This window comes from Enhydra lutris, unplaced genomic scaffold (genome assembly GCF_002288905.1).
Source record: "Enhydra lutris kenyoni isolate GAN:26980312 unplaced genomic scaffold, ASM228890v2 scaffoldscaffold59, whole genome shotgun sequence".
Taxonomy (NCBI): Eukaryota; Metazoa; Chordata; class Mammalia; order Carnivora; family Mustelidae; genus Enhydra; species Enhydra lutris.
In genome coordinates this window covers 548806-575989 of record NW_019154143.1, presented here as the reverse complement: position 1 = coordinate 575989, position 27184 = coordinate 548806, and the positions used below count along the sequence as shown (strand labels likewise).

At 49.7% G+C, this 27184-nt stretch overlaps 3 protein-coding genes across 7 annotated transcripts in view; 1 reads left to right on the top strand and 2 right to left on the bottom strand.

Moving 5' to 3' along the window:
• The window catches only part of LOC111158378 (intraflagellar transport 172), a 36282-nt gene extending 24975 nt beyond the window's left edge, over positions 1 to 11307 (top strand). Inside the window, 23 exon segments of the mRNA XM_022520386.1 lie at positions 250 to 339; positions 927 to 1024; positions 1152 to 1302; positions 1372 to 1488; positions 1812 to 1954; positions 2829 to 2922; positions 3035 to 3099; positions 3281 to 3461; positions 3708 to 3817; positions 3930 to 4059; positions 7014 to 7112; positions 7280 to 7389; positions 7515 to 7578; positions 7693 to 7779; positions 8075 to 8191; positions 8770 to 8880; positions 9055 to 9174; positions 9678 to 9773; positions 9990 to 10049; positions 10136 to 10234; positions 10560 to 10713; positions 10853 to 10944; positions 11153 to 11307. Of these exon segments, the coding sequence (XP_022376094.1) occupies positions 250 to 339; positions 927 to 1024; positions 1152 to 1302; positions 1372 to 1488; positions 1812 to 1954; positions 2829 to 2922; positions 3035 to 3099; positions 3281 to 3461; positions 3708 to 3817; positions 3930 to 4059; positions 7014 to 7112; positions 7280 to 7389; positions 7515 to 7578; positions 7693 to 7779; positions 8075 to 8191; positions 8770 to 8880; positions 9055 to 9174; positions 9678 to 9773; positions 9990 to 10049; positions 10136 to 10234; positions 10560 to 10713; positions 10853 to 10944; positions 11153 to 11242 (2478 nt within the window). The 3' untranslated portion in view covers positions 11243 to 11307.
• Positions 11301 to 12981, bottom strand: LOC111158408 (keratinocyte associated protein 3). 2 transcript variants are annotated; one of them, XM_022520404.1, is made up of 7 exons: positions 12916 to 12981; positions 12601 to 12785; positions 12448 to 12507; positions 12074 to 12280; positions 11815 to 11949; positions 11592 to 11704; positions 11301 to 11466 (listed from the first exon to the last, which is right to left on the bottom strand). In XM_022520404.1, the coding sequence occupies exons 1-7, from the start codon at positions 12941 to 12943 to the stop codon at positions 11460 to 11462; spliced, it is 735 nt and encodes a 244-aa protein (XP_022376112.1). In that variant the 5' UTR covers positions 12944 to 12981; the 3' UTR covers positions 11301 to 11459. The 2 variants fall into 2 exon arrangements, with proteins under 2 accessions (XP_022376112.1, XP_022376113.1); XM_022520405.1 differs by having other exon boundaries at positions 12074 to 12150; positions 12601 to 12981.
• Positions 12982 to 13115: 134 nt separating this feature from the next.
• LOC111158461 (nuclear receptor binding protein 1) lies at positions 13116 to 24226 on the bottom strand. Of its 4 annotated transcripts, XM_022520484.1 has the most exons (19): positions 24130 to 24222; positions 20876 to 21105; positions 20565 to 20687; positions 20021 to 20122; positions 19293 to 19382; positions 19100 to 19140; positions 18638 to 18732; positions 18126 to 18149; positions 17043 to 17126; positions 16805 to 16863; positions 16554 to 16652; positions 15216 to 15348; positions 14940 to 15045; positions 14740 to 14790; positions 14507 to 14642; positions 14222 to 14275; positions 14055 to 14118; positions 13744 to 13799; positions 13116 to 13667 (listed from the first exon to the last, which is right to left on the bottom strand). In XM_022520484.1, the coding sequence occupies exons 2-19, from the start codon at positions 21083 to 21085 to the stop codon at positions 13563 to 13565; spliced, it is 1632 nt and encodes a 543-aa protein (XP_022376192.1). In that variant the 5' UTR covers positions 21086 to 21105; positions 24130 to 24222; the 3' UTR covers positions 13116 to 13562. The 4 variants fall into 4 exon arrangements, with proteins under 4 accessions (XP_022376192.1, XP_022376195.1, XP_022376193.1 ...); XM_022520487.1 differs by lacking the exon at positions 18126 to 18149 and having other exon boundaries at positions 24130 to 24226; XM_022520485.1 differs by lacking the exons at positions 18126 to 18149; positions 24130 to 24222 and adding an exon at positions 23351 to 23724.
• Between the last annotated feature and the right edge of the window lie 2958 nt (positions 24227 to 27184).

The window sequence follows — 27184 nt, the reverse complement described above, 5'->3', positions numbered from 1 at the left end:
TTTTAAACTGCCTGTTGTATTGTCCCCATTCTGGTTTTGGCTGGTTTGTTTTTGTTTTTGTTTTTGTTTTTCAAAACAGTGGAGGGTGTGAGACACGATAGCCCTCTTTTCTTCTGTGTTGTGGACTAAGGGTCCCGTCCCCTCCCCACCACCCCAGCTGAGGTTTGCTCTCCCCCTTGCAGGCCGCTCTAACACTCTTGCTCTAATGCTCTTGCTCTCGGCCTTTTGTATCTGCTGTCTGGAGCACAGATTGCGGAGGAGCTCTACATTAAGAGAGACTGAACAGAAGATGCAGTAGACATGTACACTCGGGCGGGCCTCTGGGAGCAAGCCCACAAGGTAGAGAGCGGGGCGCGGTTCGTCCGAGGGCTCCACCTCTCTGGGGCCGTCCCCACTTTCCTTGAGCTCTGGTGGCCCCTCTTCACTGGCCTCCTTGAAAGCTGAGAAAGAGCACCAAAACAGAAAAGTCTGGAGCACTTGGATACCTAGCCACATTTAAAGGCAAGGATGAAGAGGCCCTTGTTCCAAACCTGTAATTTCAAAGCGAGCAGAAGGGTTTGGGAGCTGGGGAGCCCCAAATGCCCCTCCCCAAGCTGTAGTCACAGTGGCAACATCGTTCCCTGCCTGCGCCCAGAACCTGGTGGGTACGGTGGGAGCACGGGAGTGGGAACACGTGCCCCAGCACAGGGCATCTCTGGCCTTTCTGCCTGAGCAGAATATAGTCCTGACTTTGCTCCTTATGGTCTTGGAATTCCCTAGACTGACCAGGAAAGCATCCGTACACAAAACCCTGTGGTTGTTGGGAAGGTTCAGAGTTGCTGGGAACACAGGTCACCCCCGAGTCACGCTTCCTTGGCCACCCTGCAGCCCCCCTGCTTCCCTCAGAAGCGCGCCGGAGGCGACTGGGGCTCTGTGTGTCTGCACAGCTGGTGATGAAGTGCATGAGGCCGGAAGACGTGTCAGTGCTGTACATCACCCAGGCTCAGGAGACGGAGAAGCAGGGCAAGTACCGGGAGGTGGAACGGTGAGCCACGGCCCCAGAGGAGGCGTGCAGGGAGAGGGGTGCGTCTGAGGATGCGCGCCGTCTGCCTAGAAGGCAGTGATGCAGGAATCTGGGTCGAGGAGACCCTGGGTGTCTCTCCCCTCCCCAGGCTCTACGTGACAGTGGAAGAGCCTGATCTTGCCATCACCATGTTCAAAAAGCACAAGCTGGATGATGATATGATCCGCCTGGTAGGGAAGCACCACCCAGATCTCCTCAGTGACACACACCTACACCTGGGCAAGGGGAGCCCTTCTCCGGTCTCGGCCATCTCTTCCCCGAACAGGCTCCCTGTCCCCCTTGCCCCATCCTGACCCTCCTATCCCCAGTTGCTGGAGGCTGAAGGCCGACAGCAGGAGGCCGAGTATCACTACCTCGAGGCTCAGGAGTGGAAGGCAACAGTGAACATGGACCGGTCCAATGGGCTTTGGGAGGAGGCCTACCGGGTAAGGAGTCCAAGTCACTCTGGGGACACGCCCGTCCCTCTTCCCCACTCTCAAGTGACGCATTCTGAACTGGTCGTGGGTCTCTTTGAAAAACGTCTATACCAACAGGCAAAATTTCACATGCAGTAGGAGTGGTCTGTGGACTACCTGAAGTCCATCCTTGGACCCTGAGCAGCTAACNGCTAACAGACCCCAAAACTGAGCCCTCTCCCTGTTCTAGTAGAAAGACCTGACCCTTGTCAAAGCTGCCGTCCGGTCAGAGGGGGAAGGGAGCAGCCCTGTGGCCCTGCGTGGGAGGATTGCCAAATGGCTTTGCTTCACAGGTGGCCCAGGCTCACGGAGGAGCTGAGGCCCACAAGCACGTGGCCTATCTGTGGGCAAAGAGCCTGGGAGGAGAGTCCGCAGTGACACTGCTTCCTAAGCTCGGACTCCTGGAAGCTGCCGTTGACCACGCTGCCGACAACTGGTGAGGCCCCACGGCTTCTCTCCACTGGCCCCTTTTGAGACAGAGCCTCTACATAGACAAGGAAAACAGCTGTATAGCTGAGAAGTGTTTCCGAAAATGGAGGCAGGAGTAAAGAAATCCTTGGAAGAACGTGACGGAGAGGCAAGGAATGAATCAGTAGCTCTGCCCCTGTTCCCCGGGGGCTCAGAACAGTGTTTAGCTGTTCCGAGAAGATGGAAAGTGATCAGCTTTTTTTCTTCTTTTTCAAAAAGACCTTTTTAAGTAATTACTATACCCAGTGTGGGGCTTGAACTCAACCGGAGATCAAGGGTCCCTCATTCTACAGACTGAGCCAGGCGGGTGCCCCAAAGAGAAGAGCTTTTAAAGCGAAGGTGCACTAAGCCAGTAATTGACTTCTGAGTAAGGGAAGTGTGCTTCTGTTAAGTGCAAAAAGAGCTTTTCTTAAGCAAATGTTACAAAGACCAGTAATAATCCTGCATCGAGTCAGATGGCTGAGGGTAGTCTTAATGTTTTAGAGAGACCGTTTTTCTGCTAGTATAAATGTGGCTCAGGAGGAAGTGGTGGAGAACCTGGAGCCCTTGCTCCCGAGGCAGAGTAGAGCTGTGAGGCTCACTGTGGTCCCCTGCCTCGTGCGCCTCCCATTTCTTTATGCCCACTGGTCCCAGGAAGCATAGGCTTTTCCAAGTGTCCCCGACCCACGTCCTCCTTTACATGTCTGTGCGCTTCTGTGTCACTTCACATGGATTGTCTTCTCAGTCTTTCCTTTCCCTCCCCCGGCCCCGTCTCTACCCTTTCTGATTTCTCTTGTCCTGCTCCCCCTCTTATACAATGAAAGTACCGAGTAGGCAGACCTTACCTACACCTTCCATTTCAGCTCATTTGAATTTGCTTTTGAACTCTCCCGGCTGGCCCTCAAGCACAAAACCCCTGAGATTCATCTCCAATATGCTATGTACCTGGAGGATGAGGTATGGATGTGCTCCTTCTCCCTTGCTTTTGACCTGGACCTGCTCCTGTCTCACGGCTGCCATGACGGCAATCTGCCGCTGATCGTGTGCGGCTGCTCTTCTGTCCCTGCAGGGTAAATTTGAAGAGGCCGAAGCTGAATTCATCAGGGCTGGTAAGCCCAAGGAAGCAGTCCTCATGTGAGTTACCCATCAATTCCTTACTCCCGTCCTCCCAGCCGCAGCCCCAGGACCTGGCATTGCCACCTTCACCTGAACCTAATACCAATAAATCTTCTACCCCCTCTGACATGGCTGCTTGTCTCCCACTATTGAGGACTCAGTCCTGTGTTGGGCCTCCCGTGTCCTCTTCTGGGAGCAGGTTCGTCCATAACCAGGATTGGGAGGCAGCTCAGCGTGTGGCTGGGGCTCACGATCCTGACAGTGTTTCCGAGGTGCTTGTGGGGCAGGCCCGGGGGCCCTTGGAGGAAAAGGACTTTCAGAAAGCAGAAGGGCTGCTGCTTCAGGCCCAGAGACTGGGCGTGGCCCTCAATTATTATAAGGTAGAGCACCGGATTCAGGGCCATGGTGGGGAGAGGGAGAGTGTGTAAGAACCCACAAAGCACTACACTAACCAGTACTACTGGGAAAGATCTAGAGAGTTAGCATTGGGGAGGGGGAAGGAGACAAGAAGGAGAAGAGAGGTGCAAGGACCTAGGGATCCGTGACCCATAGTATAGAGCACCTGTGTGGCAGTGGGAAGTTGTCATGCCGGCCTCTGCCTTCCTGATACCTGGAAATCTGAGCAGGAGGCTGGATTATGGAGTGACGCCCTGCGGATCTGCAAGGACTATGTGCCGGGCCGGCTGGAGGCTCTGCAGGAAGAGTGTGAGCGGGAGGCTACCAAGAAAGGGGCCAGGTAGGACACCAGGAGGCAGCAAGTGTAGGCAGGGCTGGAGGGTGGGTCACAAGGTAAGCACGGGATAGACCACGCTGCCCAGCCTGTCTGGTCACGTGTACTCTCATCTCAGGGGCATGGAGGGGCTCGTGGACCAAGCTCGCCAGTGGGAGCAGGCTGGAGAGTATAGCCGTGCCGTCGACTGCTACCTCAAGGTGCGGGACTCAGGCAGCAGCAGCCTGGTGGAAAAGTGCTGGATGAAGGTGAGGCGGGCTCCACCCTTCCTGGCCGTCCACTTCCCGGACCGCTCTCACAGCCAGCATTCCTCCTCAGACATTGCTTTTTCCTCCTGGGCCTCTCATTTTCGCTCAGGCAGCAGGTACCTGCTGAGTGCTTGCTAGATGCTAGAGCCAGAACTATGAAAACTATAAAAGGGGATCTGAGGCGGAACCCCTAACAGCCTGAAATTGGGGGAAGTTGGACCACTGTGGCTCAACTAATTGAGTACCTCGGTGAAAACTAAAGGATGCGATTTGGAGTTCAGAGGAGGGTGAGGTCTCGACTGAGAGGGAGGGAGGCTTTGTGAGGGAGGGGGCAGACCTGGGACCAGAGCTGGAAGGGCAAATCCAGAGGCCAGAGCGGGGGCCAGATGGAAGCCAGGAAGAAAGCAGAGTCTCCTCCTCTACATAGAAGCTCCTAAAAAGAAGAATCTAGCCGGTTAAGCCAAGTCGGTAGGTTTCATCAATTCCTAAACATATATATAATCACATTTTATTATCTTAGAAATTGGGTTGCATGTGAAGTTTTGTGNCTGTGGCTCAACTAATTGAGTACCTCGGTGAAAACTAAAGGATGTGATTTGGAGTTCAGAGGAGGGTGAGGTCTCGACTGAGAGGGAGGGAGGCTTTGTGACGGAGGGGGTAGACCTGGGACCAGAGCTGGAAGGGCAAATCCAGAGGCCAGAGCGGGGGCCAGATGGAAGCCAGGTAGAAAGCAGAGTCTCCTCCTCTACATAGAAGCTCCTAAAAAGAAGAATCTAGCTGGTTAAGCCAAGTCGGTAGGTTTCATCAATTCCTAAACATATATATAATCACATTTTATTATCTTAGAAATTGGGTTGCATGTGAAGTTTTCTGGTTTTTTTTTTAAAGATTTTATTTATTTATTTGACACAGAGAGAGAGATCACAAGTAGGCAGAGAGGCAGGCAGAGAGAGAGGGAGAAGCAAGCTCCCCGCTGAGCATAGAGCCTGATGCATGCTCCATCCCAGGACCCTGAGATCATGACCCAAGCTGAAGGCAGAGGGTTAACCCGCTGAGCCATTCAGGCGCCCCTGCATGTGAAGTTTTAAATGATGTATCTGGGGTACCTGGGTGACTTGGTGGGTAAAGCATCTGACTCTTAATTTTCGGCTCAGGACATGATCTCAAGGTTGTGAGATCAAGTTCTGCATTGGGCTCTGCAGTGGGTGCAGAATCTGCCTTAGATTCGCTCTTCTTCTCCCTCTGCCCCTCCCCACTCGTGCTGTCTAAAACAAAAAATCTATAAATGATGCATCTTTGATTCAGAGAAATATGGTATTAGGAGTTTGAGGGGGATGAGATTGATCAGCTCTCTAAATAAAATGTTGGTGCAGTGATGCCACTGCAGAATTCCCCTCGGGTTTCAGAGGCCTTGGAACTGAAGAGCCCTTAGTAGTTGGTGGGGGGCGGTGTAGAAAGAAGGACTGATGGTTATGCAAATGTAATCAGCAAGTGTGTTTGAAGCACCTGCTGTGTTTTACTCTGGAGCATTGTTTTTTGGCATCTGTACAGGACTATACCTTCTATAGATTAGTCAGCTTCCCGGATGGGGCGCTTTAATCTTTGGGGTTTGGCAGGTAAAGAAAGCAAGGCAAGAATAAGTGCCCGGATGGCTCAGTTATTAAGCCTCTGCCTTCAGCTCAGGTCGTGATCCCAGGGTCTTGGGATCAAGCCCCAAACCTCTGGTTCCCTGCTCAGCAGGACGCCTGCTTGTCCCTCTCCCACTCCCTCTGCCTGTGTTCCCTCTCTCGCTGTCTCTCTCTCTCTGTCAAATAAAGAAATAAAATCTTAAAAAAAAAAAAAATAGGTGGGGGAGAGACTAGGAGGATTTAGGAAGACTATAGCTAAAACGGACCATGTATGTGGAAATTAAAATCCAATGAGGATGTCAGGATCACAGTGGAAAGAGTAAACTTATAGATTGCTCAGGTTTGTAGAATTACTGAGTTTTAGGGCTGGAAGGGGTCTCCAAGGTCATCTAGAGCAGCACTGTCCAATAGAAATAGAATGCAAGTCACAAACGTAAGTCATACAGGTAAGTTTAAAATTTCCTAGTATAGCTGCATTCAAATAAGTTAAAAGAAACACAAGAAAATACGAATATTTTACCGAATCAAATATAGCTAAACTCATTTTAACATGTAATCAGTACTTTGTCGATTTTTAAAAAATATTTTGAGGGAGAGAGAGCGTGTGTGCATGCACTCACAATGGGGAGGGGAAGCACAGAGGAGGTGGGAGAAGCAGACTCCCCACTGAGCACAGACTGGCTGGATCCTAGGATCCCAGGACATGACCTGAGCCGGAGGCAGACGCTTAACTGATCAAGCCACCCAGGCGCCCCTTATTGATTGATTGATTGTATTATTGATACTACTTATTTCTCAACTTACTGAGGTACTTTGAGGTATTTCTCAACTTACTGAGGTACTTTACTTTCACTAAAACTGTGAAAACCGTGTATATTTATATACATGTATATTTAACCGGACAGCGCATGTCAGTTGGGACTGGCTGCATGTAACTAGTGGCTTCTGTTCTGGATGGTGCAAATCAGAGCAGCCGTCACTTACAGGTGGAGAAATTGAGGCACAGAAAAGCCCAACACAGTTGCAGAAAGTCTTCTTTCTCTGTACTGCACTGCCAAGATTCCGTTTGTGACAAAGAACTTGAGAAGCCAGTTTGTCTGAGAGGGGCAGGATCAAACGCAGTGACCTCAGACAGCATAGAGAGTGTCTGACAGATGAGTCCACTGGTGGTCATTTCAAGGCTATGAGGGACCATGAGGCAGGTCTTGCCCAGGAGGGTAGAAGGTGCAGGAGAGAAGGTTGGCAAGTGAAGGGAAAAAGACCAGACTGAGGACGCACAGTGGTATTTTGTCTCTCCTACCCATTGTCATCTCTTCCACTTCTCAGGCAGCTGAACTCGCCATCAAATTTCTGCCTCCCCAACGCAGTCTGGAAGTAGTTCGGGTTGTGGGACCCCAGCTGATTGGAATTGGAAAGCACAGTGCGGTAAGCAGAGTGCTGGGACTGAAAAGAAAAAGATTCCCCGGAGAGGGGTGGAATGGTGCCATCTACACGAAAGGCATGTGAGGTCGGCCTCATGGCAGGTGTGACCAGCAGTTAGTTCTGTGGAAACAGGGGAGATGGTCTCCAGGCTCTGATTTCCTACCGTGCAGGCTGCAGAGCTCTATCTGAACCTGGACCTAGTCAAGGAAGCGATCGACGCCTTCATTGAGGGTGAGGAGTGGAACAAGGCTAAGCGTGTGGCCAAGGAGTTAGATCCCCGGTAAGCTGCTGACCCCTTCTCTCCAGCAAATTCTCTTACTTCATTTTGTAAAGAGGAGGAAGTTCTCATGGGAAGGGTGTGTATGCTGGGACCGCGTGGCGCTAGATCCCTGCACATCTTCATAGGTATGAAGACTACGTGGACCAGCATTATAAGGAGTTCCTCAAGAACAAGGGCAAAGTGGACTCGGTGAGACTTGCAGAGAGTTAGCAAGAGGCCGAACGCTCAAGGGACTTTCTCCCTCCTCTCCCTGCTCATGTCCTCTCTGTCCTCTTAACTCTTGTCTTTTCCACTGCCCCATAGCTGGTGGGTGTGGATGTGGTGGCTGCTCTGGACCTGTATGTGGAGCAGGGCCAGTGGGACAAGTGCATTGAAACGGCTACCAAGCAGGTACTGCTCTCCTCCTCCACTCCCTAGCTCTTCCGGACATTACCCCTTGGCTCGCCTTGCCCCAGAGCTGTATCTCTTAACTTCCTCCAAAGCCCAACCCCAGAGATCCCTAACTAGCATCAGAGAGTCAGTCTTCCACCCTTTTGAAACTGGAGTCAGAGGCCTAGCTGGGCCTGACTTGCATAGGCCTTTGCCTCCAAAACAAATCCATGGCCTCAGATTACCACCCCACCCTCACTGCCTGGTCTTACCGATGGCCAACCTCCCCCATGCTTTTCCTCCATCTCTGCGACAGAACTACCAGATTCTGCACAAATATGTGGCTTTGTATGCGACTCACCTGATCCGAGAGGGTGGCTATAGCCAGGCACTGGCCCTGTACGTGCAGCATGGAGCCCCTGCAAACCCACAGGTACCAGCCTGCTCCTCGGGGTGATGGTCTCCCCAAGGAAATTCTTACGTCTCCTCAAAACCCACCCATCCCCTCAGGAACTGTCTTCTCAAAGGATTGTTTTAGAGAGCATCCTGCCCAGAGACCCACACCAGCCTCTTCTGAAATGTACAGCCTCTCAAGACTTACCATTTGAGGAAACATTCAGCAACCTCTCCATGCTCTTAGCTAATACAGGGAAAGGCCTTTCAGAGATGAATCTTAGTAAGGCCCTTGAGGGTGTGCACCTCTAGGGCCTTACTAACCTCCCTCAGAGACCAAACACTGCTCTCCTCTCTGAGCACCCCAGCTACCTGGAATATCGGCCCATTAACACTGGGACTGCATTCGCATTCACACATCTGTCCACATGCAGACCACCAGTTGTAAGAGAGTTATTTTCTTACTTTTGTCTTCCAAAAAAGGATCAACACTTTCTCCATCACTGTCCCCTAGCTCCTCCACAAGCACACTGACAGCCTGTTTCCTCTTTGGCCCCACGTGCACTTTCTCTTCTAGTTACCCCTTCTCACTCAGCTCTCCTTTCGCCACCACCCTAGAACTTCAACATCTACAAAAGGATCTTCACGGACATGGTGAGCTCCCCTGGGACCAACAGTGCTGAGGCCTATCACAACTGGGCTGATCTTCGGGACGTGCTCTTTAACTTGGTGAGGAAGTCGGCTCTGTGACAGAGTGACAAGGCTACCCTACTGCTTTGTCCTCTCTTCTTTGAGGCACATAAATATTTACCTTCAGATGGGCTGCACTTTTGTCCACATGGCCATGAGCTCTCTGGCCCTCCTCCAACCCCTGACCCGGGCTGCGCTCTCCTCCTGCTCTAGTGTGAAAACCTGGTGAAGTCTAGTGAGGCAAACTCTCCAGCCCACGAGGAGTTCGAGACGATGCTGCTGGTTGCGCATTACTACGCCACTCGCTCGGCCGCCCAGAGTGTCAAACAGCTGGTGAGATGGCAGGGAGGGGCAGTCTTAAGGGAAGCATCTTCCAGTGCATGAAGTTGAATAAATTCAAGTTCCGGATTCTCAAGCTTGGTCCACTTCTCTCATAGCTTCTCTTCCATTTAGACAAATCTTTACCCCTCACTGAGGTGGCTTTCTTCCTGGACTGCTCCACTGACTTTCTTAGGACTCTGACCACATAGCTCCAGCCTCATTATACTTAAACATTCAAATCCCACAATTTCTGCATTGATCTCTTAAGATATACACATCCTTTTGGCTTATTTGTGATCGCGTATTGTAAATTTGCTGTGCGTACTTGAATAACAGAAATAATCTAGGCTTAGTTCTCTGTGCCCAAGAAAAAGATCCAGAACCGTTTGAGAGCAATTTAATATGTATTACTGGTTTTCTGGTTCTGTGGCTGCCTTAGCCATAAGGTTACTGGGCTGGTAGCTCAGTCGCTACAGTGCCAGGATCATAATGCTTTCTTTGATTTTAATCTGTAGGAAACTGTGGCTGCCAGGCTTTCTGTTTCACTCTTACGCCACACCCAGCTCCTACCTGCAGATAAGGCCTTCTATGAAGCAGGCCTTGCAGCCAAGGTGAGCTGGGACGAGGAAGGGTGTGCAGAGGAGACAGGGAAATCAAAAGTTGGAAGGTGGAATGCCCTGTCTATTCAGGTAGAACAAAGCAGAGTGTGGGGCTGATGTTATGGAGGAAACTGTATTCCTGGGTCTTCCTGGATTCCGCCTCCTCCCTGGAAGAGCAGCATCCAAGCCCAGCTGCTCACTCCTACTTGCAACTTTTCTCTGTTGCAGGCAGTTGGCTGGGAGAACATGGCATTCATCTTCCTCAACCGCTTTTTGGATCTGACCGATGTGAGTAAAGAAGTTGTGCCCAGAGGGCGGGAGGTTTCACCTGTCATGGAAATGTGTCTATCTCATGGCTGCCCACTCTGCCACAGGCAATTGAAGAAGGGACTCTGGATGCCCTTGACCACTCTGACTTTCAGGATACAGACATTCCCTTTGAGGTGCCACTCCCAGCCAAGCAGCACATACCGGTAAGAGCGTGAGACTGGACACGGGGGAAGGCCTCACCAGCGTGAGGGTGTTTTGAAGGGAGGACACTTTATCCCTTTATGTTGGTCCTCCTAACCTTTGTAATGGGCATCAGCTGGCAACGTCTTTGGAAGGGCCTCAGCCCTCACTATTCCTTCAAAGTAGAAGCAGAGAAAAAAGAAAAGGTGGTGACGAGGAACCCCATCCAAGGAGGATCACATATGGGGAAAAGATGATGCACAGGATGACAGTTTAGTAAGACTCCCAACTCCCCACCTTCCACTTGCCCTGCCCTGCATGAAGATGCTGCTTCTTTGTCCTTCCCAGGAGGCTCAGAGGGAAGAGGTTCGAGACTGGGTACTCACAGTCTCAATGGACCAGCGGCTGGAGCAGGTTCTGCCTCGGGATGAACGCGGTGTGTACGAAGCTTCCTTGGTGGCAGCGAGCACTGGCGTTCAGGCACTACCCTGCCTCATTACAGGTACACAACCCTACACCTATCCACGTTCCATGGTGGGCGGAAAGGGAGGGGGAACAGCAGGCTCAAGAGAGTATTTTACTCTGAAATTGCTCTTGGTTTTCCCTCTCAAATGCCAGTTCGTCTTTTTCTTCTCCCACAGGATATCCCATTCTGAGGAACAAAATTGAGTTTAAGCGGCCAGGGAAGGCAGCTAACAAGGACAACTGGAATAAGTTCCTTATGGCTATCAAGGTTAGAGAGGGAGATTTGGAGGGTGCGGGCGGGGAGAGCAGCACTGAAAAGTAAGAAACTGCTAGAAGGGTGGGTGGGAATGTCAGGAAGGCAGGAGCAGGCCCTGGACTCTGCTCTCCTTACTGACATGGGGTTGATTTTCTTTAGAGAAGAAGCGCTTTTCCTTAGCACTAATGAGTTCCTCTCTTGTTCTACTGTTTGTCCACAGACTTCCCACAGTCCAGTGTGCCAGGATGTGCTGAAATTCATTAGTCAGTGGTGTGGAGGGCTACCCAGCACCAGCTTTTCCTTTCAGTAACTAGTAGGCCTCAGGGAAGAGTTATTGGATTCTCTCCCTCATTAAAGTCTTGTAGGTAATGGAGACCACTGTGTTCTTTGATCAAAGTCATTCCCAACATCAGCTTCGTGCCCTTCCCCCCCCCCCAAAGGAAATCATCATCAAGTTTTAGTACTTTTATTACAACTGTTTACGTCATCTTGGGGTTTATGTCACCATTGTGAACTGAGCCTCCGGATCAGCACCTGCTCCATAGAAGGGAGAACCTGAGTCAGAGCAGAGGGCAGGCAGCACAGCAAAGGACTTGACCCAGTTCTAAGAGTGGTTCCCTGCCTCCCCCCTTTCCTAGGCCCCAGTTCTCATAGATTACCTGTCCTCAGCCCAGCTTTTCTGTGATGCCTGCATTTCTTGATTTTGATCCAGTAGCTGCTCATTTTCCTGTCTTTCACACTTGGGAAGTTCAAGCTCTGTCAGTTCCTCTAGCTGTAGGGGAGGATGGAGTTAGTACTCCTGCGCTGAATTATACTACAGTTCAGCACCTTTAAACACAGCCAGTCCCTGTTGAATGAGCCCTTCCTGTTTATCTTCCTTACCTGCTCCTGAAGCCCTTCCTTCCTGCAGGGCCCAACCCCACGTAGGGTGAGGGCAGCCACACAGCAGTAACCAGACAGGGCCGCCTCCACTGCAGACATGAGCAAAGAAGGGATCCAGAGAGCCAAGGCTGTATCCTAAAAGGTGACGAGGGCAGGTGGGGGACTGAGAGGGAGGACAGAAGTGGCAAGTAGGAGTGGTTTAAAGGGCAGGGCCAAGGCCCTGTAGACTGCAAAAAGGCCGAGAAGAGCATGCACTCACATAGATTCTTGTGGGGTCAAACGGGCAGTCAGACTGTCCAGGCCCCTGGTCCAATGGTAGCAAAGGATCCAGCAGTCCTGGATGGCAATCAGCAATGAGACGACGGCCACCGTTGGCCACAGTGAGTGACACAGCAAGGAGGAGGCCCAGGGAGCAAGCCGCGGACAAGAGCAGGTTCCCTAGAGCTACTGCCAGGAGGGCCCAGTGCTGGCAGGGGCAGAAGATCAGGGTGAGCAGCTGCTCGCCTGCCTGACACTCCCACTGATAAGACACCTTGCTGTCTCTGAGGCTCCTCCCACTTAAAGACGAAGCCCAGTCAGGTCCTCATTTCCCTGATTCCAGGCCCCATTAAAGCTCCAGAAATCCCCTCTCACCAGTGGTGGGCGCAGAAGGTTCCTGGATGCCAAGAGGGCCACAAGTCCCACGGAAACACTCTGGAAGACACAAAGCCTGAAGCCCGCGCCGCTCTACGCCCCGCCTCCCCTCCCCCACGCGAGTGGACCCGCCCCGCCCCGCCCCGCTCTCACCAGCAGCCCCGAGCCCACGGAGATGACATTGGCCGTGGTGTACTCCGGAGTGACGGCGCCGCGGGGATTGGCTACGTGTCGCAGGACTGTGCCGTGCAGCACGGCCCCCAGGAGCAGGTTCACGTGACCCACCAGGATCAGTGCGAGGCCCACGCGCATAAGCCTCCGGGGGCCGCGGGCCGCGTCTGCAAAGTACGGGGGGAGGGGCAGGCCTGAGCCGGGAAAGGAACCGGAGGGCGCCCCGTGGAGCGCCCCCGAACCAAGGGCCGTGGGGCGGGTAGCCGGCGGTCGCAGGAGCCCGAGACCGGAAATTACCGAATTCGTAGAGGCCGCAGCACCTCATCCCGGCCGTCCGCGGCCCGCCGCAGGGCAGCTCTACCTGGCTCCGGCCCCGCCCTCGCACGCCCCGCCCCCCCCCCGCCCCCTCGCCACCTGAAGGCCCCACCCCGAGCGCGCCCCGCCCGGGGCTCCGAGGCCGCGCCCCCTAGCGGGGAAGGCGCACACACACACCACGCTCTTAGCAAAAAGTAGACTTTTATTACAGCAGCAACTGAGGCGAATCGAATGGCCCCCCAGGGCCACCACTGCAGCACCACCCTTCTCTCCCGCCCCGTCCGCCCCAGCGGGATTGTAGAATTCAGCTCCCCCAGTGCCCGTGGGCCTCCTTTCCACACAGGCTGGGCGGGAGCCGCCAGATCAGCTACTAGCCCCCAACTAGAAGGCGGCTGCTGAGAAGGCCCAGGCCCACGTCTGTGCAAAACAAGTAAACAAAGTGCAGAGGGGAGGAAGAGAAGGGGAAGGGGGAGGGTGATGCTCAGAACCAGGGAGCCCCAAAGCCCTCCTGAATAATAAAGGAGAGAAGGGGCTTCACAGGGTAATACTGACTGGGGGGAGGGGGCAGGAAGGCTGCTGCCATCTAGTGACGGCCACAGCTCTGATTAGGGGCCTGGCCCGAGGGAGCTCTAAGAGGAGACGGTGACAGCGGCTGAGTTGAGGGTGCTGTTCCTGGCAAAATTGAACTTGTTCAGGGTCTCCTCTAGCAGAGAAGTCAGTCGGCTCTGGTCAGCCTGGGGGAGAAGAGCTGGGTGAGACAGGGCAAGAGGAGAATGGAGCTGCCAGGGCGGCCGGAGGCGGGAAGCTCACCTCGCTAATGAAGCCCAGCTGCACCAGCTCGGCTGCCAACTCAGGGATGTTCTCATCTGACAGAGAAAAGGGAGAGGGTGAGCACAATGTGGGAGTAGTGGGCCCCCAGCCCTAGTCAGGTCAGCCCGGCTGGGAAAGAACGACACAAGCAGAACTGTCGCGTCTACCCTCCGGTTTTAGGAGCTAAGATATTCGTTCTGTGTGCCTCAGAATGTGTTGCTGCCTTGTAACCTTCCTCCCCGCCCCTAAGAATGTCTCTCACAGATAAGACTTAAGAGACTCTCATCCTCTGAGGGAAAGGAGAGACTCACTTGGCATTAGGTCACAGCTCAGGTGCCGGTTGAGTTTGTCCTCCAGTTTCAGAAGAAGCGTCAGCTGGAGAAGAGGACAGTCAGAAGATGAGGCTACTCTTTCCCACTCCCCACCCCCCCTTTCTCCTGGCCACCCAGCCCTCTGCAGCCCTGGCCCCCAGCCTTACATGGTGTTTGACTCCCTCCTCCACTGACTCGATGTTGCACTGCATCAGCACCACCTACAGAGAGGACACGCACGGGGTCATCACAGTAGTATCACCAGGCAAAAAAAAAAAAAAGGCCCCAACAAAAAAAAAAGGCCCCAACAGCTAGAAGACTTTCCAGCCCACAGGACAAGCTTGCTAGAAACCAGAAACACACTCTTTTCCCTATAGGACAAAGCCTCATTTGATGTGTCCTCTTCTCCTTTCCACCATGACCACAGAGACCTCCACATCCACAGAGCCCACCTTGCGGGTTTCCACCTCAGCTGGTTCAGGTGTTGGAGTCTTGACAGAGGGGGGCACAACAGGTGATGTCACCTCCTCCTGCTGTGGCTGCTGGGGCCGAGGTAGCCCAAAGGCTGTCAAGGGGTAGATCCCATTCCTAGAGTGAGATCAAACAGGTCACATGGGCTCCGTGAATGCCTCAGGACACCCACCCTGCTTCCTAAAGCAAGCCTTTCCTCTCACCCTTCTCTCACCTGACATCTTCAAGGAATTTATCCAATTCCAGAGCTGGTGACTGAGAGTACCTGCAGGAGAAAAGAGAAAACACGTGAAAGGAAGGAAATAAGCAAAACAGCAGGCTCAACAATTCCCAAAGAATTAACAGTTGACAGAAACCTCAGTGAGAGTGACAAATCTGTCCCTTTCAGACCCTCTCAGAGAGTTAGTTACTCACAAAGTCTGAACTGGTTCTCTTCCTGGTCCCGCAGGGATTTCAGCCAGTACAGCACTGGTATCCATGTTTTTGGTGATCTCCTCCAGAGCATTCTCTGGGATCATGTCTGGAAGACATGATGAAATGGAAAGTATAGATTAATGTCATGGAAGGCCCAGGGGTCCTGGGGGGAGTAAAGAATTCCTTTGGAAGTGGAAAAGGAAAGAGGGCATTGCTAGTGATACTTGTTAATGCTCCGACAGGAAGAAAATTCTTAGCAGGGCCAAGGGGACTCACGTTGGTGTCCCACAATGCAGTGGGCAGCAAGGAGTTTGAGTGAGGGCACTTCAAACAGTGCTGGGTGGAACAGAAGTTCTCTGGCTGTTGGTCTGCGAGCAGGCTCAGAATGCAGGCACTTTTGAATGAACTCCTAGAAAAGGGAAAAGAGGAAATAGAGTAGGCAGCTGGCAACCAGACCACTGTGTTCAACATGATACTTCCTCATTCATGACACTTAGCACAGGCTTCATACATACTAGGCAGTCAGCACTGGTTGAGGGAGTAACTGTTACTCCTCCTGAAACGGTTTTGAAGATTCTAAGGTATTAACATGAAAGGTATTGTTCAGGGTTTTTATGGTTTTACTTGATTTTCTACTCTCCAACCACCAACTTTCTTTTTTTTTTTTTTTTAACTATTCAAACTTCCAGATTTTTTTTCTGATTTTCTACTTCTGTGCTTTAATAGCCCACTCACTGCCTCCCTTCCTCTCCATCTCTCACCAAAATCACCTTCTCTGTTCTCAAACCTATCTGTTGTGGTCAATAGTATTCACCATCTTTTTCTTTTCCAAGCCAACTACCACAATTTCCTCTTTCTCTTACAATCATTTATTAAGTTCACTGATTTTCCCCAAGCTTCCTCTACATACACACACACCCCCATTTCCCACCTCCCATAGGTAGTCCCATGATAATTAACCTGCTTTTCTTTTCCTCCTTACAAACTTAAAAGCCAAGAAGGTCATAAACCTAATCTGTCACTTGAATGCCCCAACCTAAAGCTGAACTAGAAATTTACTCCACACTAGCCTCAGGACTTCCCACTAGTCTTCCCTGTCACACCATCTAATGAGTTACAAACTATCCTTGTTTGGACCTTCCTGTCCAGCCTCTTACTATAGTCTATCTACTGATTCATAACCTTATGCCCTTTAAATCTTAGCTCATTATTTCAGAGCACTTTCCCTACCTAAAACTATATAAATATAAATATAAGCCCACATGACAGATTTAATTCAAACTGATCAATTTGTTTAAAAATATCAAGATGTCTGTCTGAGAGCATATACCAATTACCTGAAGTAACCATTAGTTTACCTCCAGGCAGACACAACTAAATTAATACACAACCTTTATCCCCAATACTACCCATCTTAAGCCCTTAACCAGTGTGTGTATATACAAAAAACAAGGTAAGTACCACCTAGGGAAATACTCAAATAGTCACTGCTTTTGCCTGTCCTTGCTACTTTGTTTTCTTGCTCTTAGAAGAGAGTATATTCCAAGTAAAAAAGAAAGAAAAACCTAAAGACATTTCAAAGTCTGTTGAGGAAGTGATCCAGAAGATTCTTACTCTCTGTAATGGGTCTTCTAGAAGCTGAATGGCACTGCTGATAGCTTCCTGTGGCACATATGAGGACTCTCCATTGCCCTGAATCTCCAGCACTGCCATCTGCAGGGAGGGGGAACAGAAAAGCCCAGTAGAAACTTCAGAACTTCAGTGCTCCAGAATCACCCTCTCAAGACCTCACTCGTCCTCCCTCCATTTCCCCTTCCATCTTCTAACTTGACCCCTCCCATCACCACTGCCTGTGGTTTCCTCACCTCCAGTGCACACATGCCAAAGGAGTAGATGTCCACTGCTGTTGTCACATTAGTGACTTCTAGGGAAAACAGAGAAGCCTTTGTTTAATCAGAGGATGGGGGCAAGGGGTGGCAGAAATGCCTTTTAAAAACTTTTTGTAAGCCAGCAGAGAACTACAAGTTTCAGTTCTATTACCTCTGGGCCTCAGGTTATAAGGTAGAACCTGGGGAACAGGGAGAGGGGAAACTGGTGCCTCACCTCCATACTCTGGTGCAAAGAAGTGTAGATTCTTCTGCTCTTCCCGACAAGTCTTCACATGATTGTTGATAGTGTCAGGAGCCACTGGGAGTAGGGGAGATACCCACAATCTGACCACCATCAACAAAGCACAGTCTCACTCCAGAGAGAGGTCCCCAGAAGCCAAATTCTCTCCTGAAGACTCTAACCCTCAAGGCGCAAACCTGTCCTTTTCCCATCTTGAACCAGAGACTAAACATGATCACCACCTACTTCCCCTTTCTGGGGTCTACCACTTCTCATTTAAGGTCCCTAGGTCAGTAGCAACAAACACTCCACACTAAACTAATAGGCATGTAGGGGCCTTGGGCTGGCCAAGAAGCAATAGAGACTAAGGAAAAACTTTTGCTTGTGATCTGCTCACCTTCTCCAAAGTTCTGGAATATATAATCCCTGTCACATGAAAATGTGTGGTCTAGTTCTTTCAGCCACCCTCAAATAGCATAAAAGCATGGCAGCCCTTCCTAATCTGGGACACTTAAAGATCCCAGAAACTTGGATGATAAAAAAAAAAAAAAAAGGTAAGAAGAAATAACAATACTACAACCAACTAGACAGCCTCCTTCTTACCCACCTTTACTAACTGAAACTCAAAAACAGCTCAAAGTTGAACCAATACCCTTGAATCAGTCTCACATTTAATCCACCAAAATTGTAGACTCCTGCTCTACTCCGTTGTTCAACACTGCTGCCATAGGTCTGAACGAGGAACCAGGGCCGGGCCCAATTTGGACTCACTCAGATCATAAACAATGACTACAAGTCACAGAGAGTCTGGGAACACAGTATGATTTAGGGAACCATCCTGATGATGAAGGGAAATAAGAATCCAGGACATAAACGGCCAGCCAGAAACCACAGGAAACAAGCAAGTTATGGAAGGGCAAGCAGGTGGAGGGCTGGTAGGGAGAAGCCAAGCAGGCATAACTAGGCAGGGAGGCAGGGGCACAGGGCTTGCTCCCACGACTGCATGCACTGGGCAGCCGCAAAGGGGAGCAGAGGGGCACAAACAGAGCCCCACATGGGGCAACAGGGAGCTCTCACCATTAGCAAAAATCCTATGAAAGACTGTTGGGAACAGAGCAGCCCGTAAGCGGGAGGGAGGAAAACAGAGAAAAGTTGTGAGCGATGGAGCAGCCAAGCCCCAGACAAATGGACACACAAACCACACACAGACACGGCACACAGAAATGTTATACACAGCACACGGATACACAGCAAATGAAAGCACTCACAGCAGGCACAGCCTGGAACCTCCTTTGGTAGGGTCTGGCCCCAGGGGCTCAAATCAGACCTTAGACCCATCTCTTTGCCCTTTCCCAACCTCCTATCAAGGTGTCTGGATTAACCCGCTTCCCTCCAAAAAAGGTGTAAGATTAGTCCCTACCCCCTAATTGACTGGCCTCTCCCTAAGAATTACCCCTAGCAAAGTCCTATCTCTTACCACCAGCCCAACAGCTCAGAATTTTGCTCTACTCTCCCCACTCCTTGCATCTTACCCCCGTGGTTCCCAAATTCCCGAGGCTCCCCTGCCCAGAACCTCTCCCTCCCCTCACCAGAGCCAATCTTGATGAGTCCGTTGTGCTGGATGAAGATGGTGTCACAGGTCAGGTTCCCATGGATGATGGGGGGGTCACAGGAGTGCAGGTAGCTGTGGGGGCACTGGGCTGTTAGAGGGGCCACTGGGAAATTAAGGGCAAGGGGAACCCAAGGGTTAAGAGGAGCAAGGGCCTGGTCTCCTGCTGGTCACCACAAAGATAATCCCCACACTCTGAATCTCCATTATGCCTGGTGAGTTAAAGAGCTGGATAAGCACTAGGAGAAAGAGGCGGGAGACAGTATCGTGGTTAGGGCATTAGAATGGACCCTTTACAAGACCATAGGGGCCTAATCTTGACAGTACAGGACTCAAAAAAAGTGGGCAGAGGCAGAAAAAACCAGCAGAGTAGTGCCCTAAAATCTGTTTGGAGGAACTAAATCAGGAAATAGGGGAAAAACACTAACCAGATCCTACTTACCTAAGGGCAGAGAGGATTTGCGTGCACCAGCGCTTCCAAGCCTGGAACAGTGTGATCAAAGGGTCAGCAGTAATCCCCTCTCTTAACCCTCCAACTAGTTTCCCTCCATCCCTTCCTGATTAGCTTCATGATTACTATAATCTTTTTAAAACCCCCATACCAGCCTAAAGCTTTGTCTGTTCTCCTTCCATACCTTTTCATTCATAGTCTTGTGGTTCTTTTTGGTCTTCTTCAGAAACTGCTTAAGACTCCCGGATGACATGTATTCTGTGATAAAAATGACCTGGAGAGGCAAAGCACTCAAATAAGGTCGTAAAGTAGAAATGATCCCCTACTTGATGACATGTACCCCAGATACATATGAGATCTGGAAGCCTGGTGGTAGTGGTTGTTTTAAGTTTCCCTCCTTTTGTTGTTAGCACCACATCCTCAGATTTAACAGGATGAAAAAAAACTACTCAACTATAAGAGCTATGGAAGTAAGGATGCCTGGGTGGCTTAGTCTGTGAAGTATCTGCCTTTGGCTAAGGTCATGATTCCAGGATCCTGGGATCAAGTCCCACATCTGGCTCCTTGCTCAGTGGGGAGCCCGCTTCTCCCTCTGGCTACCACTCCCCCTGCTCGTGTGTTCTCTCTCTGACAAATAAATAAAATCCCCCCCCCCAAAAAAAAGAAAAAGAAAAAGTAAAAGAAAAGAAAGAAAGGAAAAAGAGAAGAGCTGTGGGAAGGAAACAAAAGTTTGCTCATTTCTGCCCCACCCATCACCAGACAAAAGGCACAGGACATAGGCAAAACCCTGCTCTCATCTCCACAACAGCTGATTCCAGTTTTGTTCCAAAACTACCTTATTTTCATCTCTGAATGTAAAAAGAACAATACACGTAGCTGGTCTCTGCGGTAAGCTCAAGAAAAAGTTCTTACCCTGGCCTTGTTCTCTTTAATGTCAGCCCAATACTTGTGAAACTTAACAATGTTGAGATGTTCCAACTGAATCAGATTATCAAACACAGCACGGACTTTTTCCTGAGAGCAGGGGAGAGAGTGGGATTAACACGGTTCAGAAACCACTATAATTCTGAAAAGCCATTCCTTATCCCTCCCCAGAAATGATCTAACCCCAACATACTCTCCTCCTAATCGGCTTCTCAACACCAATTCCTCTTTAACACCTGCATTCTTTTTTTAATTTAAATTCAGTTAATTAACATATAATGTATTATTTAAGGGGTACAGGTCTATGATTCATCAGTCTGACATAACACCTAGCACTCACCACAACACATACCCTCCCCAGTGTCTATCACCCAGCCACTCCATCTCCCCACCGACCTCCCCTCCAGCAACCCTCAGTTTGTTTCATAAGATTAGGAGTCTCTAATGGCTTGTCTCCCTCTCTGGTTTCGTCTTGTTTCATAACACCTGCATTCTAACACCACACAGGCTACATCCTTTCACCATCACCTACCTCCTGCAGCTTGTAGTTCTTGCGTTCAGAGAACTGGACCTCATTCCACACAACCTCTACACCCTCCTCTGTATCCATGGCCAGGTATGCACTGTCAATACCTGGTACGTTCCGCTGATTCACCTGAGAAGAAATTCAAATGGAAAGGAATTACTAAAGTAACCTTGTAAACCCTCCATTTTAATATTCCACATGATCATCCTCTCCTAGGCTCTGATCTGTTAAAACTTTGGTCTGCCCCTTTCATGCTTTCCTCTTCCACTTTGCGCTTAGAATTCACTCCCCCAAGAGTGACATTACCATCACCTTACCTCTTCTCGCCTCTTCTGCCACCGCCCACATGGTGACTCTTCCAAGATCTCAGACTCATCTTCACTTTCTTCTTCTTCCTCTGGGGAAGCAGCTGAGGTCGTGGAGGTCACAGGAGGTGACACTGATGTGAGGCCAGGAGCTGAGGATGAGGATTCTACCTTTGGGTCTGAGCCGCTACTGACTACTGTTTGGGACTCCCCCTCCGACATGCTGGAACGAACACTCAGGCCTGCATTGGTTGGGGCAAGGATGGAGAGAGAAAGAAGAAAGGGTCAGGACAGATCTACAAAGATTTAATTCTGAGGCATCTAGGTGGCTCAGTCAGTTAAACATCCAACTCTTGATCTCAGCTCAGGTCTTGATCTCAGGGTCGTGAATTCAAGCTCCATGTTGGCCTTCACGCCTAATCTTAATAACCTCCTCTGGGTTTCAAAAGAAAACAAAACATACACCTCCCTTTAAATCCAAAATCAAATTAATCCTGTCTGAACACTGAAACATTAACTACTCTCTTAGTCTAGAGAAGGGAACTTATCTTGGTTGAAGACGACCCACCAGGAGTGGCAAATCTAAGATTTATGACAATATAATCCTCATTAGTAAGGTCCAAATGAACAGCCAAATCAGGGACAGACACCACTCCTTCTCAGCAATACTCACCCAACAGCCTTCCCTCTGAATCCTCACCTGTTTCTATTTCCACTGTGCTCAAGAACTAAGCTACATGGGCCTTGTTCAGAACAGATGACTCCAGACCCCAAAAGGTTCCACTGATTCAGCCCTAAGGCTGGACCTGTAACACTCTCAGCGAATTTACCCAGCTGAAACCCTCAGCTAATTTTTCCACTAGAATTCTAGCATTTGCTATCCATCCCTCCTATATGCAGATCAAGTCTGCCAGTCCAGGCTGAGGCTACCCCTGGCCCAGGTGACTAGCAGTGGTTAGTGACTTCACCCCTGATGACCTCACCTTCCCTGTGATGTGAGTGTGCAAAGGGGTATTGGTTAGCAACATTTTTTTTCATTCACTCATTCAACAAATGTTTATTAAGCACTTATTGTAGGCCAAGCACTGGGCTAGGTACTTGAGATACAATAGTGAATATAATAAATGAGATGCCCACATTCATGGAGCCACAAATTTAAACAGATCTAGGACTTTCAGCTTCCACTTCATTCACACGGCTCAAAGCTCCACCCTCTGAGATAACAGATCTGACAGAGATATTCCCTCAAGAACAAGTAACTCAAGGGGCACCTGGGTAGCTCAGCTGATTAAGTATCTGTCTTGGCTCAGGCCATGATCCTGGGGTCCTGGGATCAAACCCTGCATCTGGCTCCCTGCTCAGCAAGGAGTCTGCTTCTCCCTCTGCCCCTTTGCCGCCCAGGCGTGCCCACACACACACTGTACTTCTATCAAATAAATGGATAAAATCTTAAAAAGAAAAAAACTAAAAAAATTTTAAAAAGTAAAAGAGTAACTACAGATATAGCAGTTATAGGAAAAAGTACTATATAGTATTTTTTTTCAAGACACACGGCTACTTGGAAGAAAAACAATTCTCTGAAGATAAATGTCATTAGCTTGTCCAGACAGGCACAGGATAACTGCTGACTGTTATTCCAAATCCCTAAGAACAAAGGCTGTGAAGGAGCTGAAACCTGTGTGTGCTGGGCTCAAAGGAGTGCTCCAGTATGAAAGTGGCATTCTGGAAAGTAGACTTCCTCCTCTAAATCCGCTCAGAATACAGAAGCCTCTGATCAAAACCAATCTTGAAAAGCCTTCATTTTAGAACTCTTGGATACCCACTCCTGCCAATCTCCAACCCCAGCCTACACTATGTATAACCCAAATCAGGAGATTCTTAATAGAAGACATTCTAGTAAATACCAGAGAACCACAACGCACTACAGAGAAAATCCGGCGAGATATTTTTTTTCCCTGTCATTTTCTAGGCCCTGCCCATCACAGAGTGTATTCAACCAGCCAAGAAAGCTACTATCTGTATGTCTTAGTAATCTACCCGAAAACGATTTAGAAATCATTTTCCTTTTCCTTCCCTTGAAAAATAAGAAAATGGTAAGAAAGTTCATAGGAATTATTTCCTAGAGCAGCTATATTTATAGACTGTATCTTGAATCTGAACAGCTAAGTAAAATTTCCAACTAGATTACAATAGGAAATACCAGTGACGCTCTAATACAGGAAGCCAGTTACCAATGGGCTCTAAGGAAACCTCTGAACGCAGGGCACAGACAATTAATCCACAGAACACCACAAAAGACGCCAAACCTTTACCAGTCACAGACATGTCCTTGGAATGTGCTGGTCCTCTCCCTCCCCAATCTTTCCCCAGCAGGCAAAATGAAGGCACTGCCTAAGATTCCCCAGCACTTCCCCTCCTGCTGAAAAAATCTTTGTAACGCTGGGGTTTTCATCTCAGGGTCGTTCAGAGGTGTAAGAGATCACATACGGAAAAGGTCATTTACGCCCCTACAAGGGACTCTCCTCGCCGCCTCCAGCAACCCCGAGAATACTGTGTTCACTTCTGAGCAGTGTAGGTAGATCGTCGCGCAAAGTTTTTCTCGGAGACTTTTATTTATTGGACTGCAGCCCGTCTGCATGTCGACTCCTCAGCAACAGCTCACAGGCCACGGGCCTCTGAGCCACCCTCACCCCGAGCAGACCAAAGGGCCTCCGGGACCCAGAGGACCGTCCGCTCAGACGTCAAGCAAGCGCAGGGGACGGCTTCGCGCTCCAACAGGTCGCCCTGCCCGCTGTCTGCAAGGGAGCGCCCGCAGGCTCGGGAGCAGAGGCCGCCACCTCATCAAAGGCCGGCCCCGCGGCGCCGTCAGGGGCGCAGGCCACGCCCCCGCGCAGTCAGCGCGCCGGCCTCCGCCAGCAGGCGCGGCCCCGACGCTGCGCTTCCGCAGGCCGCGGGGCCCGCCACCACCGCCCCCGCCGCCAGCCCCGCCTCTCGCCAGCCCCAGTTCGACACGAACGCCAGGGCCTCGCGCTCCGCGCCGGCAGAATTCCGGGTCGCCGCCACTCAGGGCGGGCCGGGCGGGCCCGGCAGAGACCGTGGGGCCGCGACCGCCCCTCGGCTCCGGCGGGCCGGGCCTGGGCCGCCGAGCGAGCAGAGCCGCCACCAGACACCCGCCTGCCAGGGTCCCAGCGCCCCGGGCCGCGGAGACCGACCGTTCCTTCCCTTCGCCGAGCCCCTTCCTCCCTTTCAGTCCCCTCGGTGCTCACCTCCCGACTCCGCTCCCCGCAGCCTGCGCTTCAGCTCCAGCTCGGGTTCGGGGCCGCGGACCAGAGAGACTCCCTCACAGCTGCGCTCCGCAGCGCAACCGAACTGCGGGCCCCGCCCTCGCGGCGTCCGGACCAACAGATGGGCGGTGCCGCACTGCCGTTGGGTTTCCATTGGATAAGGCGGTCGAGATGGGCGGTGCCCCGGGAAGACGGTCGCTCGCTGGCATAGTCTTCAACCCGGTCTCCTCCCCTTGAGCCTGTCCGGCCAAGACCTCTCCGAGGCTACGGTGTGTTCGTATCAACTGGGGCTGATCGCTCTGTCCACCCCTCCGTCCAGTCCAGGTGCCCCCGAAGATTCTGATGGGCTAAAGGAAGGCCTTCCCTCTCTTCTTGAAGGCGCCATGACAGTTCTAGTCCGACTAAAAGACAAAAGGAGCGAAAGACGCATCCTCAATCCGGGAGGAGCACCCACCCACTTTAATTATTTAGGGGGACGAGACTGCGCAGGACACCAATTCTTCAGAAAGCTTAAAAATTTTCCTGAATATATGCTGAAAGTTGCGTAGCACGGATATTTGCCAAAACTTTGCAGGAGGTTTTCACAGATAACTCGTTTGACCCTCGTAAGAAACCGAAATTATCACTCAGTGCTAATTGACAAATGCAAAAAAATGAATCAGAGACATTAAGCTATTCACCATAAGTTGATAGGAGCCAGATCTAGCATTCAAACAGTAAGATTTGTCAAAGGCTTCCTTGAAAAGATGCTTGGAAAGAATTTGGATTGACTTCGAGTAAGTGGAAAGAAAAGATTGTGGGTGAGCCCATTGATCTGCGAAAACTAAACGCTGAGCCTGAGCGGTATAAATTCGCTGTGCCATTAGACATACGTTGTGGAGGGAGGAAGATGAATCAACTATCACAACTTGGGAATGTCATAATCACTAAATTTCACTGCCCTTAAAGGGACTCTCTAATCCTTCTTAACTAATGTAAAGAAGGATACCGTATCTGGCAGAAGCCCTCTATTTTCTCAACTCTTCACCTCAAAATAGTTATTTTTGCAATCTTTCGTCCTTTAATTCTTTTACCTTTAAAAGAGAGCACTCACACTCTTATAGAAAGCTGCTGGAAGTTGCGGATCTCATTTTGGATATTTAAAAAAACGCATTTGTCCACCAAATTTAGCATATAATTTCAGAAGAGTTGAGGTTAAATATCTTTGTTCTAATCTTCAGAAGAAGGTTATTCCTCCTCCTCTCCAAGTTAACTTTTTTTTCCTTGTGGGCTCCAAAGCAATTGGAGCCCCTGGTCCACTATAAACATTCATTAAATATCAGTACATATTATCATATTTCATTCTCTTCTCTCTGGTCCTTATTAATCAACCTTTCCTTTTCAACTAGCTCCTTTCAAATATGCGTAGAGGACCCATTGGCATCCTCCAGCTCTCATTTTATTTTTAACTTTTCACTCTTTTAACTCTTTTATTTTAACTTTTCACGTTTAAAGTCTCAAAAACTGCCTTTTCATCGCCTCATTATTTTTTCTCTGCTTTAAAAAATGTTTAAAAATCAAGTATTTCGGGCGCCTGGGTGGCTCAGTTGGTTAAGCGACTGCCTTTGGCTCAGGTCATGATCCTGGAGTCCCGGGATGGAGTCCAACATCAGGCTCCCAGCTCCACGGGGAGTCTGCTTCTCCCTCTGACCTCCTCCTCGCTCATGCTCTCTCTCTCTCTCTCTCTCTCTCTCTCTCTCAAATAAATAAAATATTTTTTTAAATCAAGTATTTCAAAAATATTTAACATAGTTTAACAATATTGAATAGCTTCTATGTGCTGTGGTCCACTGTTTTAATTGCCTTATGACATATTAACTCATTTAATCCTCCCAAGAATCCTATGGAATATTGTGAATTAACAATTGCTATAGAATGTGAAAATCTCTTGTAACCCTACTTCACCAAAATAATTAAGACTTTGATGCATGTGTCCCCTTTTTTTCCCCATGCATACATTAATATATGTGTATATAATTTAAAATGAAAGCAAGCTGATACTGCATAATCTTTTTCAGTTTACTCTGTTGCTTTTTTCCATGGCAGCTCATATAGCATTACTTTAATTTTTAACCACTGTAGAGTATTCCATTGTTCAACATTTAATTAGTAATAGGGGGGCATCAGGGTTATGTCCAACATTTATTATTATTTATTTATATTATTTATTATAAATAAAGCTGTAATAAAGTCTTGTTGCACACATCTTTGCTTGTTTGTGAAAATTATTTTTATACATCCTTAAAAATGGAATTGCTAAGAGCTAAGAACATTTTAATTTGAATAGGTATTGCCAAGTTACTCTTCAAAAAGATATCAAATAATATCAAGAATATGCTAGGGTTTAGGGGTGCCTGGGTGGCTCAGTGGGTTAAGCCTCTGCCTTTGGGTCGGGTCATGATCTCAGGGTCCTGGGATTGAGTCCCGCATCAGGCTCTCTGCTCAGCAGGGAGCCTGCTTCCCCTTTTCTCTCTCTGCCTACCTGTGATTTCTATCAAATAAATAAAATCTTAAAAAGAATTTAAAAAAGAATATGCTAGGGTTTAGTGGCCTCTGGGTGGCTCAGTCAGTTAAGCATCCAACTCTTGGTTTTGGCTCAGGTCACCATCTCAGGGTCCTGGGTTTGAGCCCAGTGTCGGGCTCCTTGCTGAGGACAGTATGTGCTTGAGAGTTTCTTTCCCTCTCCCTCTGTCCTGCCCCCACCATTGCTTGCACTTGTGCGCTATTTCAAATAAATAAAATCCGTTAAAAAAAAAAAAGGGTAGTTTTAGGTTTACATCAAAATTGAGATGATTCGGGGCGCCTGGGTGGCTCAGTGGGTTAAGCCTCTGCCTTTGGCTCGGGTCAGGATCTCAGGGTCCTGGGATGGAGCCCCGCATCAGGCTCTCTGCTCAGCGGTGAGCCTGCTTCCCCCTCTCTCTGCCTGACTCTTTGCCTACTTGTGATCTCTCTCTCTCTCTCTGTCAAATAAATAAAATCTTTAAAAAAAAATTTGAGC